This window comes from Ipomoea nil, unplaced genomic scaffold (genome assembly GCF_001879475.1).
Source record: "Ipomoea nil cultivar Tokyo-kokei standard unplaced genomic scaffold, Asagao_1.1 scaffold0755, whole genome shotgun sequence".
NCBI lineage: Eukaryota > Viridiplantae > Streptophyta > Magnoliopsida > Solanales > Convolvulaceae > Ipomoea > Ipomoea nil.
The window spans coordinates 1,579,688-1,592,788 of NW_017617183.1; the positions used below are offsets into that span (position 1 = coordinate 1,579,688).

General features: G+C 38.6%; 1 protein-coding gene across 1 annotated transcript; it reads right to left on the reverse strand.

Annotated features, from left to right (window-relative positions):
* Window positions 1-10,791: 10,791 nt before the first annotated feature.
* LOC109176782 (heavy metal-associated isoprenylated plant protein 3-like) lies at window positions 10,792-13,101 on the reverse strand. The gene is made up of 5 exons (XM_019326176.1): window positions 12,931-13,101; window positions 12,672-12,831; window positions 12,109-12,386; window positions 11,393-11,480; window positions 10,792-11,290 (listed from the first exon to the last, which is right to left on the reverse strand). The coding sequence occupies exons 1-5, from the start codon at window positions 12,937-12,939 to the stop codon at window positions 10,872-10,874; spliced, it is 954 nt and encodes a 317-aa protein (XP_019181721.1). The 5' UTR covers window positions 12,940-13,101; the 3' UTR covers window positions 10,792-10,871.

The window sequence follows — 13,101 nt, forward strand, 5'->3', positions numbered from 1 at the left end:
GGGCATTGAGATGCTATCGGACGGGGATAGCTTTATCTTGTCACAGCGTCGGTACATGGTTGATATATTGTCTCGTGCCGGTATGACAGACTGCAAAGCATTGGCTACACCAGCTTCAGTTACACAACCGGCTACACCGACTCTAGATCCGTTTGATAATCCGACGCAATACCGCAGAATTGTTGGGGCTCTACAATATCTCACTATCACTCGCCCCGATTTGTCTTATTCAGTCAATAGGCTCTGTCAATTCATGCATTCTCCAAGACAGGATCACTGGGGACTACTTAAGCGTGTCCTATGATATGTCAAGGGCACTCTGGATTATGGGCTTCGTCTGACTCCCTCGCTAGCTTCCGATCTGCATGCATATTCAGATTCTGACTGGGCTGGATGCCCGGTTGACCGGAAATCTACTAGTGGCTATGCGGTTTTCCTAGGGACTAATCTTATATCGTGGCTGTCACGGAAACAGCGCACTGTAGCACGCTCTTCGACAGAAGCTGAGTATAAGGGCCTTGCTGATGTAGCCGCCGAGGTAACCTGGGTTGTTTCCCTACTTCGGGAGCTGGGCCTACACTCTGGTACTCCTGCGACGTTGTGGTGTGATAATCTGGGCGCCACTTACTTAGCAGCAAATCCGGTATTCCACGCCAGGACAAAACATGTTGAGATAGATTTTCAATTCGTCCGTGATAAAGTAGCTGCCGGGGATTTCATTGTCAACTTCGTCTCCACCAAAGACCAGCTAGCGGATACCTTCACCAAACCATTACCAGCTCCGCGTTTTCAGACTCTCAGGGACAAGCTCAATGTTGTCTGCATCCACCCTTGTGCTTGAGGGGGTGTGTTAGTAATATTTATGTTTACATTTATATTGTATGATTTATTGTTATTATTATTAGATGTAGACTAGTCAATTATTCTATCCTGAATAACAGGAGAGTATTGTGTTAACTCTCCTATAGGACTCTCTGCATTGTCTGCTCAACAATCTGATCAATTATTTGAATTTGAACAGAACATCGTCTCATCGCAAGGAGGGGACATAATAATGGTCAATTACTAACATAGCTAATGTGACATCCATTGATTGAGCACTCAGGTCGATCATGACACGTGTAAGGTATTGAGGTGATGACAAAGTTGACATATGTAGCTATGATGACCGGGAAATGTTGGTTTTTGGTGCTTGAACAATGTCTGTAAATCTTGAAAGGAAATGAGTGTTAAGGGATATTCAGCACTGTGTCGTGTTCGTAGGAACACCCCCTTAAAAGCAATTACCGACGTCCCACGGTTACTTTCGACCGGTAACACAGGCACACGAGGTTGCGCTTGGGCAAAGCTACTAACAGAGCTCAGACGGATGAGATTGACAGCAAAGGAAGGTGTATTTGGCGTGTTCAATGATGTCCAGAGAAAAGGTTTATATACTGGAAAAAGTTAACAAACTTCCACGTGCATTATTGCGTTAATGACAAAGTGGCGCAAAGGAAGGATCATGAACGCGCAAGCTTGAGAATTATTCTGCGGACAAGAAGGAAAATAGGAAACCAAGAAGGAAAATATGAAACAAAATAATACGCTGAAAAGAAAATGTTTCCACACCACGCGTGCCGAGCAGGCGGCCGGCAGCGGCACACGCGTGGTGTTCCCTATTTTCCCTTCCATAAGCTTTCAAGGCCCTCAAAGGACTTCTAGTATATAAGAAAGGAAAGAAGTACTTTCACAAGCAATGTGAGACAACATTCAAAAGGAAAAAGACACTTTTCTATTAATGTCTTCCAACAATCCCCCACACATTTATACAAAAGGCTAAAACAACTCCGTCTGAGTAACACACAAAGTTGATCTTAATGTCAGTGATTTAAAATCTTGAACTGACACGTAGTGACACTGAGTAATTTTCCTCCTGAGAGTGGAACAAGTCTTGAACTCTTCATTTGGGCAAATTTTGAACTCAAATGCACACACCAACTTTTATTTAACACACGTGAGTCAATGCTTTGACCACTGAATCTCACTCTGTCAAGTCTACCTCAACACAGACCACTCTTTTAGAGCTACAGAGTTATTAGGACTAATATCATTTCACTTATGTGCGTCTTTCAACGACCTCGTCATGAATTTTCATCACCTCACCGAACTCACAGCCATTTCCCTTGACATCTCAAGGATGGTTTTTCGGTTTAGCCCTTTGGTAAGAGGATTTGCAATAGTCCTCTCGGACTTCACATATTCCATAGTGATTACTTCGTTCGTAATTAACTATCGTACAGACTCATGTCTGACTCTTATATGCCTTCTTTGCCCATTATAGGCACTATTTTTCGCAACACAAATGGTTGTTTGTGAATCACAATGCAACGGCACAGACGGTGTTGGACACCCCCACAATGGTATGTCTGCCAAAAAGTTCCTCAACCATTCTGCTTCTTGGCTTGCTAGATCAAGAGCCATGAACACTACTTCCATAGTTGATCTAGCTATACACGACTGTTTAGTCGATTTCCGATCCATGACACCGCTGCTCCACACATAGTAAACACGTATCCGCTAGTGGAGCTAGCATCGTCACCTTCATTGATCCAGTTAGCATCACAGAACCCTTCCATCACCGCTGGGAATCCTACATAGTCAAGACCTCAGTCCAGAGTGCCTCTGAGGTACCGTAGTACCCTGTTCAATGCATCCCAATGTGCACTACCTGGGTTGTGAGTATAGCGACTGAGTCTATTCACTGCAAAGGCAATATCAGGCCTAGTATAAATCATTAGGAACATTAAACTTTCGATAATTTTGGCATAATCTCCTTGAGATATGCCTTCCTCCATGTTTTTAAACAGTTTGATACTTGGATCATAAGGGGTTTTAGCCGGGGTCACATAAAAACTATTGAACTTTTTTAACAGTTTTTCAGTATAATGGTTTTGATCCAGATGATAACCCTTAGTGGTTTTTGTAACTTTTACCCCAAGAATCACGTCGGCTTCCCCTAGATCCTTCATATCAAACTTGGTACTCAAGACCCTTTTAGTTTCACTGATCGTGTCAATATTTGAACTAAATATCAACATATCATCTACATAGAAACAGATAATCACTATTGTAGACTCAATATCTTTCGAATATAAGAAAGCATCTAACTGGTTAGCAGAGTAACCTAAGCCTAATAAGGTATTATAGAACTTTTCGTACCACTGTTTAGGGGCTTGCTTCAAGCCATATAAAGACTTTTTGCGTCTACATACCTTTTATTCTTGGCCAGGTTCGGCACACCAAGGAGGTTGTTCCATATAGATTTCTTCTTCTAAGTCAGCATTAAGAAACGCAGTTTTACGTCCATCTGGTGGACTAACAACCTGTGCATTGAGGCTAAGGAAAACAAAACACGAATGGTAACGACTTTTATTACAGGTGAATAGGTATCGAAGTAATCTTCACCAAACCTCTGAGTATAGCCTTTAACTACAAGTCTGGCTTTGAATCTTTCAATAGACCCATCTGGTCTTAATTTTCTTTTAAAGATCCACTTGCAACCCACTGGTTTACACCCTTTTGGGAGATGTACTAACTCCCAAGTGAGATTTGACTTAATTGAGTCTAACTCACTTTTGATAGCTTCTTTCCACAATGTGCAATCAACAGATCGCATGGCCTCGTCAATGGTTTTCGGCTCTTCTTCTAAAACTAACTAACAAATGAAATGATCACATATTTCATTTATATCTTGCAACTCAGTCATGTAAGTAATGAAATCAGAACCAAAGCTTTTCTCAGTTCTTGACCTTTTACTTCTTCTAGGTTCACAAGAATCATCTAAAGCACTATTAAAAGGAAGACATGCAGGTTCACCAAATTAATGGCTATTGTTAGTTAGGTTGTGAGCATTTTTCAAAGGAAATATGTGTTCGAAGAAAACAGCATCTCTTGACTCACATATAGAACGATACTTAAAACACATAAATCAGTAAGCAGCACTGTTTTCAGCATAGCCCACAAGAATGAAATCTAAAGTTTTAGACCCTATTTGGGTCTTTTGAAGGACGAAAGTCCTACTTTGGCTAGGCACCCCCACACCTTGAAGTAATTTAGGTTGGGGGCATGCCCTTTCCACAACTCATAGGTGGTTTCTCAAACCCTTTATGGGGAACCCTGTTTAGAATGTGATTAGCTGTTAACACAGCTTCTCCCCACAAGGAGTCTGGAGCACCTGCACTGATTAGCATTCCATTGAGCATTTCTTTCAAGTTCTGTTTTCCCTTTCTGCTATTCCATTTTGTTGTGGGGTATATGGAGCAGTTACTTCATGAATGATTTCATACTTTTCACACAGGTTTTTCAAAACTTTGTTTCATATTCACCTCCCCTATTATCAGAACGAAGCCTTTTGATCTTCTTATCTAGTTGATTTTCTACTTCTGATTTAAAAATCAAGAATTTATGTTCGGCTTCGTCTTTTGTTATTAACAAAAACACTTTTTTAAAGCGGGAAAAATCATCAATAAAGGTTATATAATAAAGCTTTCCACCTCTACTTTCACTGTCTTTCAGTACTCTTAAAGTCAGCCAAATCATAATGAATTAATTCTTGAACTGAAGTAGAACGAGAGTTTATAGTAGAAAATGATTTTCTAGCAAACTTAGCTTCAGCACATACTTCACATTGAGAATATGAATCAGTAGACAGGTTTGGTAATAAATCCATACTTTTCAGTTTATTTAAGCAGTTTAAGCCAACATAACCTAATCTACCATGTCAAATATTTACTGAGACAGAAAAATAAGCAGAAGAGGCATTATTATTATTTGGGCTATGCCAATTAACAACATTATAACTTGGTTCAGACCTAACTACGTTTACATCCAACACAAAAAAACCCATTGCGTAGATATCCCTTCCCAAGGTATTTTCCCCCTCGAGTCATGACCAGAAGGTTAGACTCAAAAACTAACTTAATCCCAGCCTTATTCAACAAGGCTCTAGAGATTAAGTTTCTACGAAGGGTAGGAACAAACAACACATTTTGTAAGAGCAATTTCTTCCCAGAGAATAACATAATTTCTACTGTTTCACTACCCCTTACCTCATAATTACTAGAGTTCCCCATGAACACTTGTTCTCCTTCAGTTGATACAAACTCTTTGAACATGTCTCTATTTGTGCAGAAGTGACGGGAGGCTCCAGTATCTACTACCCATTCTTCTTGATTTTGTACTATGTTAACCTTAGTGATAATAGCTGCAATTACTTCTGTGTTTTCATCATTCTCAAGTAAATTAGTTTGACTTCTTGATTCAACATTGTTCGCCTTCTGGGAATTCTGATTGTGAATCCCTTTGCGATGATAGTATTGTGATGCACGATACCCCTGTTTCCCGCAAACGATGAACGCACCACTTTTCCCTTTTTCTGGATTTTGTCATTTATGAAACAGTTGTCATTGTTGTTGGGCTTGTTGTTCTTTTTATTATGATTATTTTTGTTTTGACCTCCAAGTTTCACCCTGTTCTGATTGAAACTAGATTCAACGTACAATATTAGCTTTAAAGTTTGTAGGATAAGTAACCGACCTATTTTCAAGAATTGAGGCTTCAATATTGATGGATTTCACTAACTCCTCCAACGTAGTTGCCTTTGAATTATGCTTCATTTTGTTTTGGAAACTTTCCCATGATTTAGGTAATTTCTCTATTAAAGCATCACACAGAAATGTATCATTTACCTGGGTACCTTCTGATAGCATATCTTAACCAGATTTTCGTATTCATAGACTTGCTCCAACATTGGTTTCGAGTCTGTCATTTTGAAGTTAAGTCATCGTGCAACAGCATATTTGAGATGCCCGGCATCATCAGAACCATACTTATTCTGTAGGAGATCCCAGATTGTTTTTGCATACCTTTGTTTGGAGTAGATGTCAAAGATAGAATCTACCATATTTTGCAGCAGAGTTGCACGCACATATTTGTTGTCCTTGTCGTATTTGTTGTCAATTTCTTCAGTGATTGCAGTTTCTTTTGTAGAAAATGCGCCAGCAGCAACCTGCGAATATGAGGTCTAAAGGAGAGTGGACATGTACTGCTACGTTGAAGTTAATGGAGGCTAAGCGAGATATATAGCAGAGTCCTGGAGCAGTACGTAGTCCGTTTTAGTCTGCTCGAAATGCATGAATATCTTTGCAGACCATCTGCGAAAATTCAATCCATTGAGTGGCTCAAGCCTAGCGAGATCAACAACGGGTTTGGAGATGAGTGAAAACATTGTCATAGGAATTGCTTTTAACTGTTGGTTTTTTGTGCTTGAACAATGTCTGTAAATCTGGAAAGGAAGAGAGTGTTAAGGGATATTTAGAACTGTGTCGTGTTCGTAGGAACACTCCCTTAAAAGCAATTACCGACTTCCCGCAGTTGCTTTCGACGGGTAACACATGCACATGAGCTTGCGCTTGGGCAAAGCTACTAACAGAGGTCAGATGGATGAGAGTAACAACAAAGGAAGGTGTATTTGGCGTGTTCAATGATGTCCAGAGACAAGGTTTATATACTGGAGAAAGTTAACAAACTTCCACCTGCATTATTGCGTTAATGGACAAAGTTGCGCAAAAGATGGATCATGAACGCGCAAGCTTGAAAATTATTCTATGGAAGAGAAGTAGTCTATTCCGCGAAAATAAAATGTTGTCACACCACATCTTGCACGTGTGCCGAGCGGGCGGGCGGCGACGACGCGCGTGGTCTTCCCCATTTTCCCTTCCATAAGCTTTCAAGATCGTCAAAGGACTTCTAGTATATACGAAAGGAAAGAAGTACTTTCACAAGCAATGTGGGACAACATTCAAAAGGAAAATACACTTTTTTATTAATGTCTTCCAACAAGAAATACACTGATGTTTAGGTCGGTTAGTTTACTAACATAGAGGTCATTCAGTCAATTGACATGGAGGTTAATAAGTCTTGACATGGAGATCGGTAAGTCTACTAATATGGAGGTCGGTAAGTTTACTAACATAGATGACCAACAAGTAAACATACACTTTTCGGGTCGGAAAGTACACCCGGATTGCATCTAGAAGGACTCACTAGGTCGAGAATTGCACATGTAGACCCTCTGGGGTCGGGAAGTGTACAGGTAAACTTTCGAGGTCTGCACATTTGGACTCTCCAAAGGTCGGAAAGTGCACATTTAGACCCTCCGATCCATAGGCCGGTTGGGAACTGCACATGTAAATCCTCTAGATGTTGGGAATTACACATACATTTAGATCCTTCGGAGGTCAAAAAGTTCACATTTGGACCATCCAAAGGTCGTGAAGTGCACATTTAGACCACGTAGACCATGTAGACACGAGAAGTATCCTAAGTCATATACTACTTCACACTATCGATCATTTATACTACTCTTGTATTATGAAATAATTGAAACAATACAATCCCTCTTAACCAATCTAACTCTCAATATCACCTTTTAGCTAGCCTAGCTAGCTTCTAACAATACATTACCCTTATCCCCAATTTTTTTTTTAGAGTTTTAGTATATGTATTCTCAAATCTTACTTCCTGATGTGACGGAAGTTGATAGGTCATTTTCCTCATGTGGACCCTTGTAAAAATTTTTACATCAAAATTTTAAGTGTGGGAGTAAAATTTAGTAGAAAAAAAATAATGTATTGCAACTTTATAACTCTCTGCCAACAATCTAATTAATTAATTTAATTAGGGACTTAGGGTATCGTGAAGTAGTACAGTGTGAAAATTAGGGTAGAGGTTGCATGGCATTGAAGTTGAATTGAAGGATGCATGATATGATGGTGAAGATGAAGATGCATGTGAGATGTAATGATGTACATCGCAGTTAAATTGAGGTGAGGTTGTAGTGTTGTACAATGTACATGCATATGCAGATATGATGATAAATAGGACGATAGGAGTAAATTAAATAGAATAGAGTACACTATTTCATACGTGCGCACTTCCACGTCCGTAATGACTCTCATCAAACTTTTGTTGAATATATATAATGTCATATCATTGTCATTACTGTACTCTGCACCTTTTATTATTATTATTATTATTATTATTATTATTATTATTATTATTATTATTATTATTATAGATTTCTCGACCAAACTAATTCTAAGTCTACAGAACCCCTGCCCAAGAATCGTTATAGGAAGTAGATCGTGAGTCGTCCAAACAATTTCTTAGTCAGTCCCTATTATTAATTACTCTCTGTACAAGGGATTCATCTTCACACTATCGCCAACTTAAAGAGCACATTCTCTAATCTAGGGAGTTCAAGGCGCCCAAACTCTAACCTGAGGAGTCCGACTGTTGGTGGGAGTTGAACCCCATCCTACCTAATAATTGAAATAATAGGCCTAGTTTCTTAAGTTTAGACATTAACATTCTAAAGGATTAACCAAACTTAACTGATTGAGACAATTAGTCGGGCAACTTGGACTATATATGTGTAGACAATTAAGCTAGGTGACTTATGCCTGCAAAACCTGTGTCGTAAGCCATTATAGTTGTCTAGTAGACTGATAGACTGACTAATCGATTGCTCATAATTGTCAATCAGAAGATGCCAATATGAATTCACTTACAAAATGTAATAATATCATAGATAAATTGATATATGGTATAAACAGTCCTTTAGACCTATGTTTTGGAGCATCCGATATCTCACTTCAATAATCTTACTAGCTAGTATGTATTATTATCAATTTAATTATTGATCATAACTCATTAATAATAAAATATATTTTTGATCTCTAAATCTTACTTACTCCGATTTAATTTGAAATATAATATAACTCTCTTATATTGTTAATAAATAAATGATGAAAATATATTTAAATATAAATTATTCCTTGAATATTACAACTTGATATATACTGCTGAATCTCAAGGTAAAAAAAAAAAATATATATATATATATATATATACTGGAAAAAATTGTAGTCAGAGTTTTGAGAGAAATTGCCAAATTGGACCCAAATAAGCATTCCAAAATAGTTATAATTCTCTTAATAACTTCACACGGACCCTGATAACTTTTTTTGCCAGTAGCACTTGTACACTTGTTACTGTTTTACAGTTTAGGAGTTTAACCTAGCTATAGACCTCTGCCTCCTGCATGTCCTTTTAATCATATTAAAAAAATTTCCTTTTTTTTATATTTTATTTTCCTTGACAAGATCGGACGTATATTTTCAGTCAGAAGTATTGTCAATGGACAGAACAATAAAGATAAAGACTTAGATAGTGTGCATGATTTTTCAACCAGAGATAGTCTGATCTTGTCTACGTTTGGCCAGATCATCAAAGATTTGAAAGAAGTTTTAAGTCCCTTTACGGATCCCAGCTTCCAAATTGTAAAACGGTCTGCGAATCAAGTTTTCAATAGCTTAGTTAGGAAAGTTATTTCTGTGTCAGACTGTATCGAATGATTTATTATTCCACTGACCTTTGATGTAAACATTTCTAACTATGATTAATGAATTTGCTTTTATAAAAAAATAAAAAAATAAATAAATATTATTTTTTGAAAAATGTAAAATTAAAATATTATATGAATTTTGTACTAATATGATTGCTAAACATGTTTATTAGCTATACAATTTCACTACACATACATCACTATTAAGTAAGACAATTATAGTAAAGGCTGCATGCCAAGGGAGGAGCAAGGTGTGGGGTGTGATTTAGGATTCAATAGAGCTTGAGTGCATAGTTCTACCAAAAGGCTCCAACTTCGATCCGGCAGAGTATTTAGGAGGATGTAAAATTGACACAATATGAAGAGCCAAATATCATATGCACATAAGATCTGTCCATATTGGGCATAATCTCTACACTGCCACTGTCGAGATTCAAACCTTAATCTTTTATCTCAAATACTGCCTACTGAATTAGTTAATTAAACCGGTGGGAGCTCGAGTGGAACTACTTGTTCAAGGGGATGAATGAAAAAACAATAGGGGGAATACATACAAAATTGACAGATAGATATAAAGAATGAACAGGGATGGAATGAGAATATTAAAAACCCAAAAAAAAAAAAAAAAAGAAAAAAAAAAAAAGAAAAGTGTATGGTCAATCATGAATGAAAGGAAGGCAGGTAGGTATCAGTCTCTCAAGGATTCACAACAAAATATTTCTTTGGCATGGGACCATTGAGAACTGTAATTTCACTCACTCATTCATTTCCATGGCCGAATTATTAGATGATTGACCGGTCAAACTTAGGAAATTGGTAAAATTTCATCATTGCTTCAGGTAATACGCTGCATTTATACTGCACATCTCTCCACACTATTCTTCCTGTGTCCTGCCTGCTTCACCTAAACCTTCATCTTCAATTTTTAATTAAAAAATTTTATATTTACAACTAATAAAATAATAAGTTTAGTCCTTAATTATTTAAGATGCGAATTTAATTATTTATCAAAGTGGTGAATTTAATAATTTAATAATTTAATTATCAAATTAGTCACTTTATATTTTAGTAGCATAAACAGTTTTTGATGAACTAAATTTGGCCCACTTGATTATAATTGAAAGACTAAATTATTATTTTTAAAAAAATAAATAAAGAATCAAAATCGTTTGAAAGACTAAATTATTATTTTTGAAAAAATAAATAAAGAATCAAGATCGTTTTGAATGTGTTTAATTTAAAAATATTATATATCAGTAAAATAACCTAACACAAGATTTTATTATTTTATAATAAAGAGATCAAAATATTTAGTGTAATTATTTTTTCTAGCTAACTAAGAATTTAGAAACCAAAAAGTGTGCTACTACGCAATTTATTTACAACTGTAACAACGCATTCTAGAACATGCCGTGGTGTCATATTACATAACGCTACAAGCATTAGGGTTCTCGTCACTGAACATCTGAGGGGCATGAGGGTAATTGTAGTACATCTGGTCTTGTACATAACCCGGCCCATACATATACGGGTACGGACCCTGATACGGGTACCCCACTTGCACTTGCATTTTGTTTGCTGCCTCTTCTTTATTCTTCTCCCCGCCGTCACCACCACCACCGCCACCGGCTTCCTTCTTTCCGCCGCCCTTTCCCTTGTCATTTCCCTTCTCATTCCCGCCGCCCTTCTCCTTCTTCTCGCCGCCGCCTTCCTTCTTCGGCGGCACGATCTCCACGTCCCGTTTCAGGTGCTTCTTCAGGTTCTCCGCTAACGCCTTCATGTCCATTGCTCCCGTTACCGTCACCACCTCCTTCTGCCTGTCCAGTTTCATTTCGTGATATCCTGTAACGCCGTTAAGCGTTTTATGAAACGACAAAAGACACCGTTAGCCACCGAATAACCGTATAGGATAGAATTTTCCTAAATCAAAAAAAAGTTTTTAACCTTTGGTTTTGCTGACGATCTTGTAAATCTTCTGGATACAACCTTCGCAGTGGAGATTCATCTTGAACACCGCCGTCGTCACCGCCGGCTGCCGGGAAATTTAAAGGTACACGGTTAACAAGAATTTTACCGTATACGATGTGATTAATGTGCATTTACTAAAACGTCCTATACACGCAATTAATGACTGAATGAATGTGAATATCACAGTAACTGTCAACTTTATTCACACTCCCATCTTCAAATTGATTTGAAAATCTGAGAAGAACTGGTGATGTGAAATGTCGGAAAAACGATGGGAATGGCGGAAACTGCTAACGTGCGCACATGGCTTTCACCGCCGCCGCCCCTTCCCGGACAGGTAGTTTCAACATCAATCAAAGTTCATGAAATCTGACGGGTAAAAATATCACCGGAAAGGTCGTTTTCTCGGCGGTGATTGAGGAATTTCAGAATCGGATAAAAACAACAAGATACGATCGCGAATCTCAAATTTAAATTTAAATTCAAATTAAGAAAGTTTGGGTCAAAGAGAGAGAGAGAGAGAGAGAGGGGGAGGGAGTAAAATATTGAAGGCGTGAAATGGAATGTGCTAGGATGCAGACAAAGAGAGAGTGCAGCAGATTGGGGGAACAGTGGGAGGAATACGACGGCGCATATTGGGGGAGAGACAAACTGGCAGTGGCAAAGAGACAAAGGTTTCCAGAGTACAATACCTCTTTCTCCTTGGCCTTCTTCTTGTCATCTTCTCCCTTCTTACTCTCCTCCTCCTTTGAATCCCCACCCTTCTTGTCCTCTTTCTTCTTCTTCTGTTGCTGCTTTTCGCCTCCTCCTTCTTTCGCCTTCTCGCCGCCTTTGTTGGCCGGCTGCGGCGACACCACCACCACTTGCTTGTGCGTCTTCGCCTCCACTTTCTCCTTCACCACCGCCGGATCCACCTTCCCCTTAACTGTCACCTTGTTAGCGCCGAGCTCCACCTTTACATCCTCCACACCTTCCACACGCAATGAAATCAGATTAACTCAAACACAATTTGTAAAAGTAAAATAGTAATCGTCGTTTTAGGGCATAGACAGTTAAATTTCTGAAGAAAACAAAAACATATTTGAAATACATACAAATTTCCGGAAGAGATAAAACAGAGTATGATGAAAACTTGAAAGCAGATAAGAAAAAGAGCATAACCGTGAATATTCCCTTCTCCAATGGACAAAAAAAGCAATAGCAAACATAGAATCTAACAACGAAGAAGATAATAAAACAGAGGAGACATTTTTACCATCACAGCCTCGAATGGTTTTGACGATTTTGGAAACACAACCCTCGCAATGCAAATCCGCCTTGAGAACCACGGAAGCATTGTCGCCGCCGCCGCCGCCTTCCTTCTTGCCGCCGTCGGCCTTCTTCTGCTCGCCGCTCTCGGCCTTCTGATTCTTCTTCTGCTCACCACAGAAGCCGGAACACAGCATCAAACACAACAATAATGAGGAGCCATTAACAGTGTATTGCAGAGAGATTAGGGTAGAGAATGTACTTACCGCGCCCATTTGTGAAGAAAATTGCGAAATAACTGATAGAGAAAGAAATAGGAAACCGAGTGAGAGTGGGAATCGGAGGCGTTTATGTATTTATAGAACCGCCGTGGTGGGGAGTGGGGAAACACACGGTGGTTGTGCGTGTGAGAAAGTGGACTGCGTGATGAATTGGCT

Coding starts and splice junctions, on each gene's coding strand:
- LOC109176782 (XM_019326176.1), bottom strand. Junction 12,387..12,671: donor AACCATTCGAGGCTGTGATG/GTAAAAATGTCT, acceptor TGCGTGTGGAAG/GTGTGGAGGATGTAAAGGTG. Junction 11,481..12,108: donor AGAAGGCCAAGGAGAAAGAG/GTATTGTACTCT, acceptor ATTTCCCGGCAG/CCGGCGGTGACGACGGCGGT.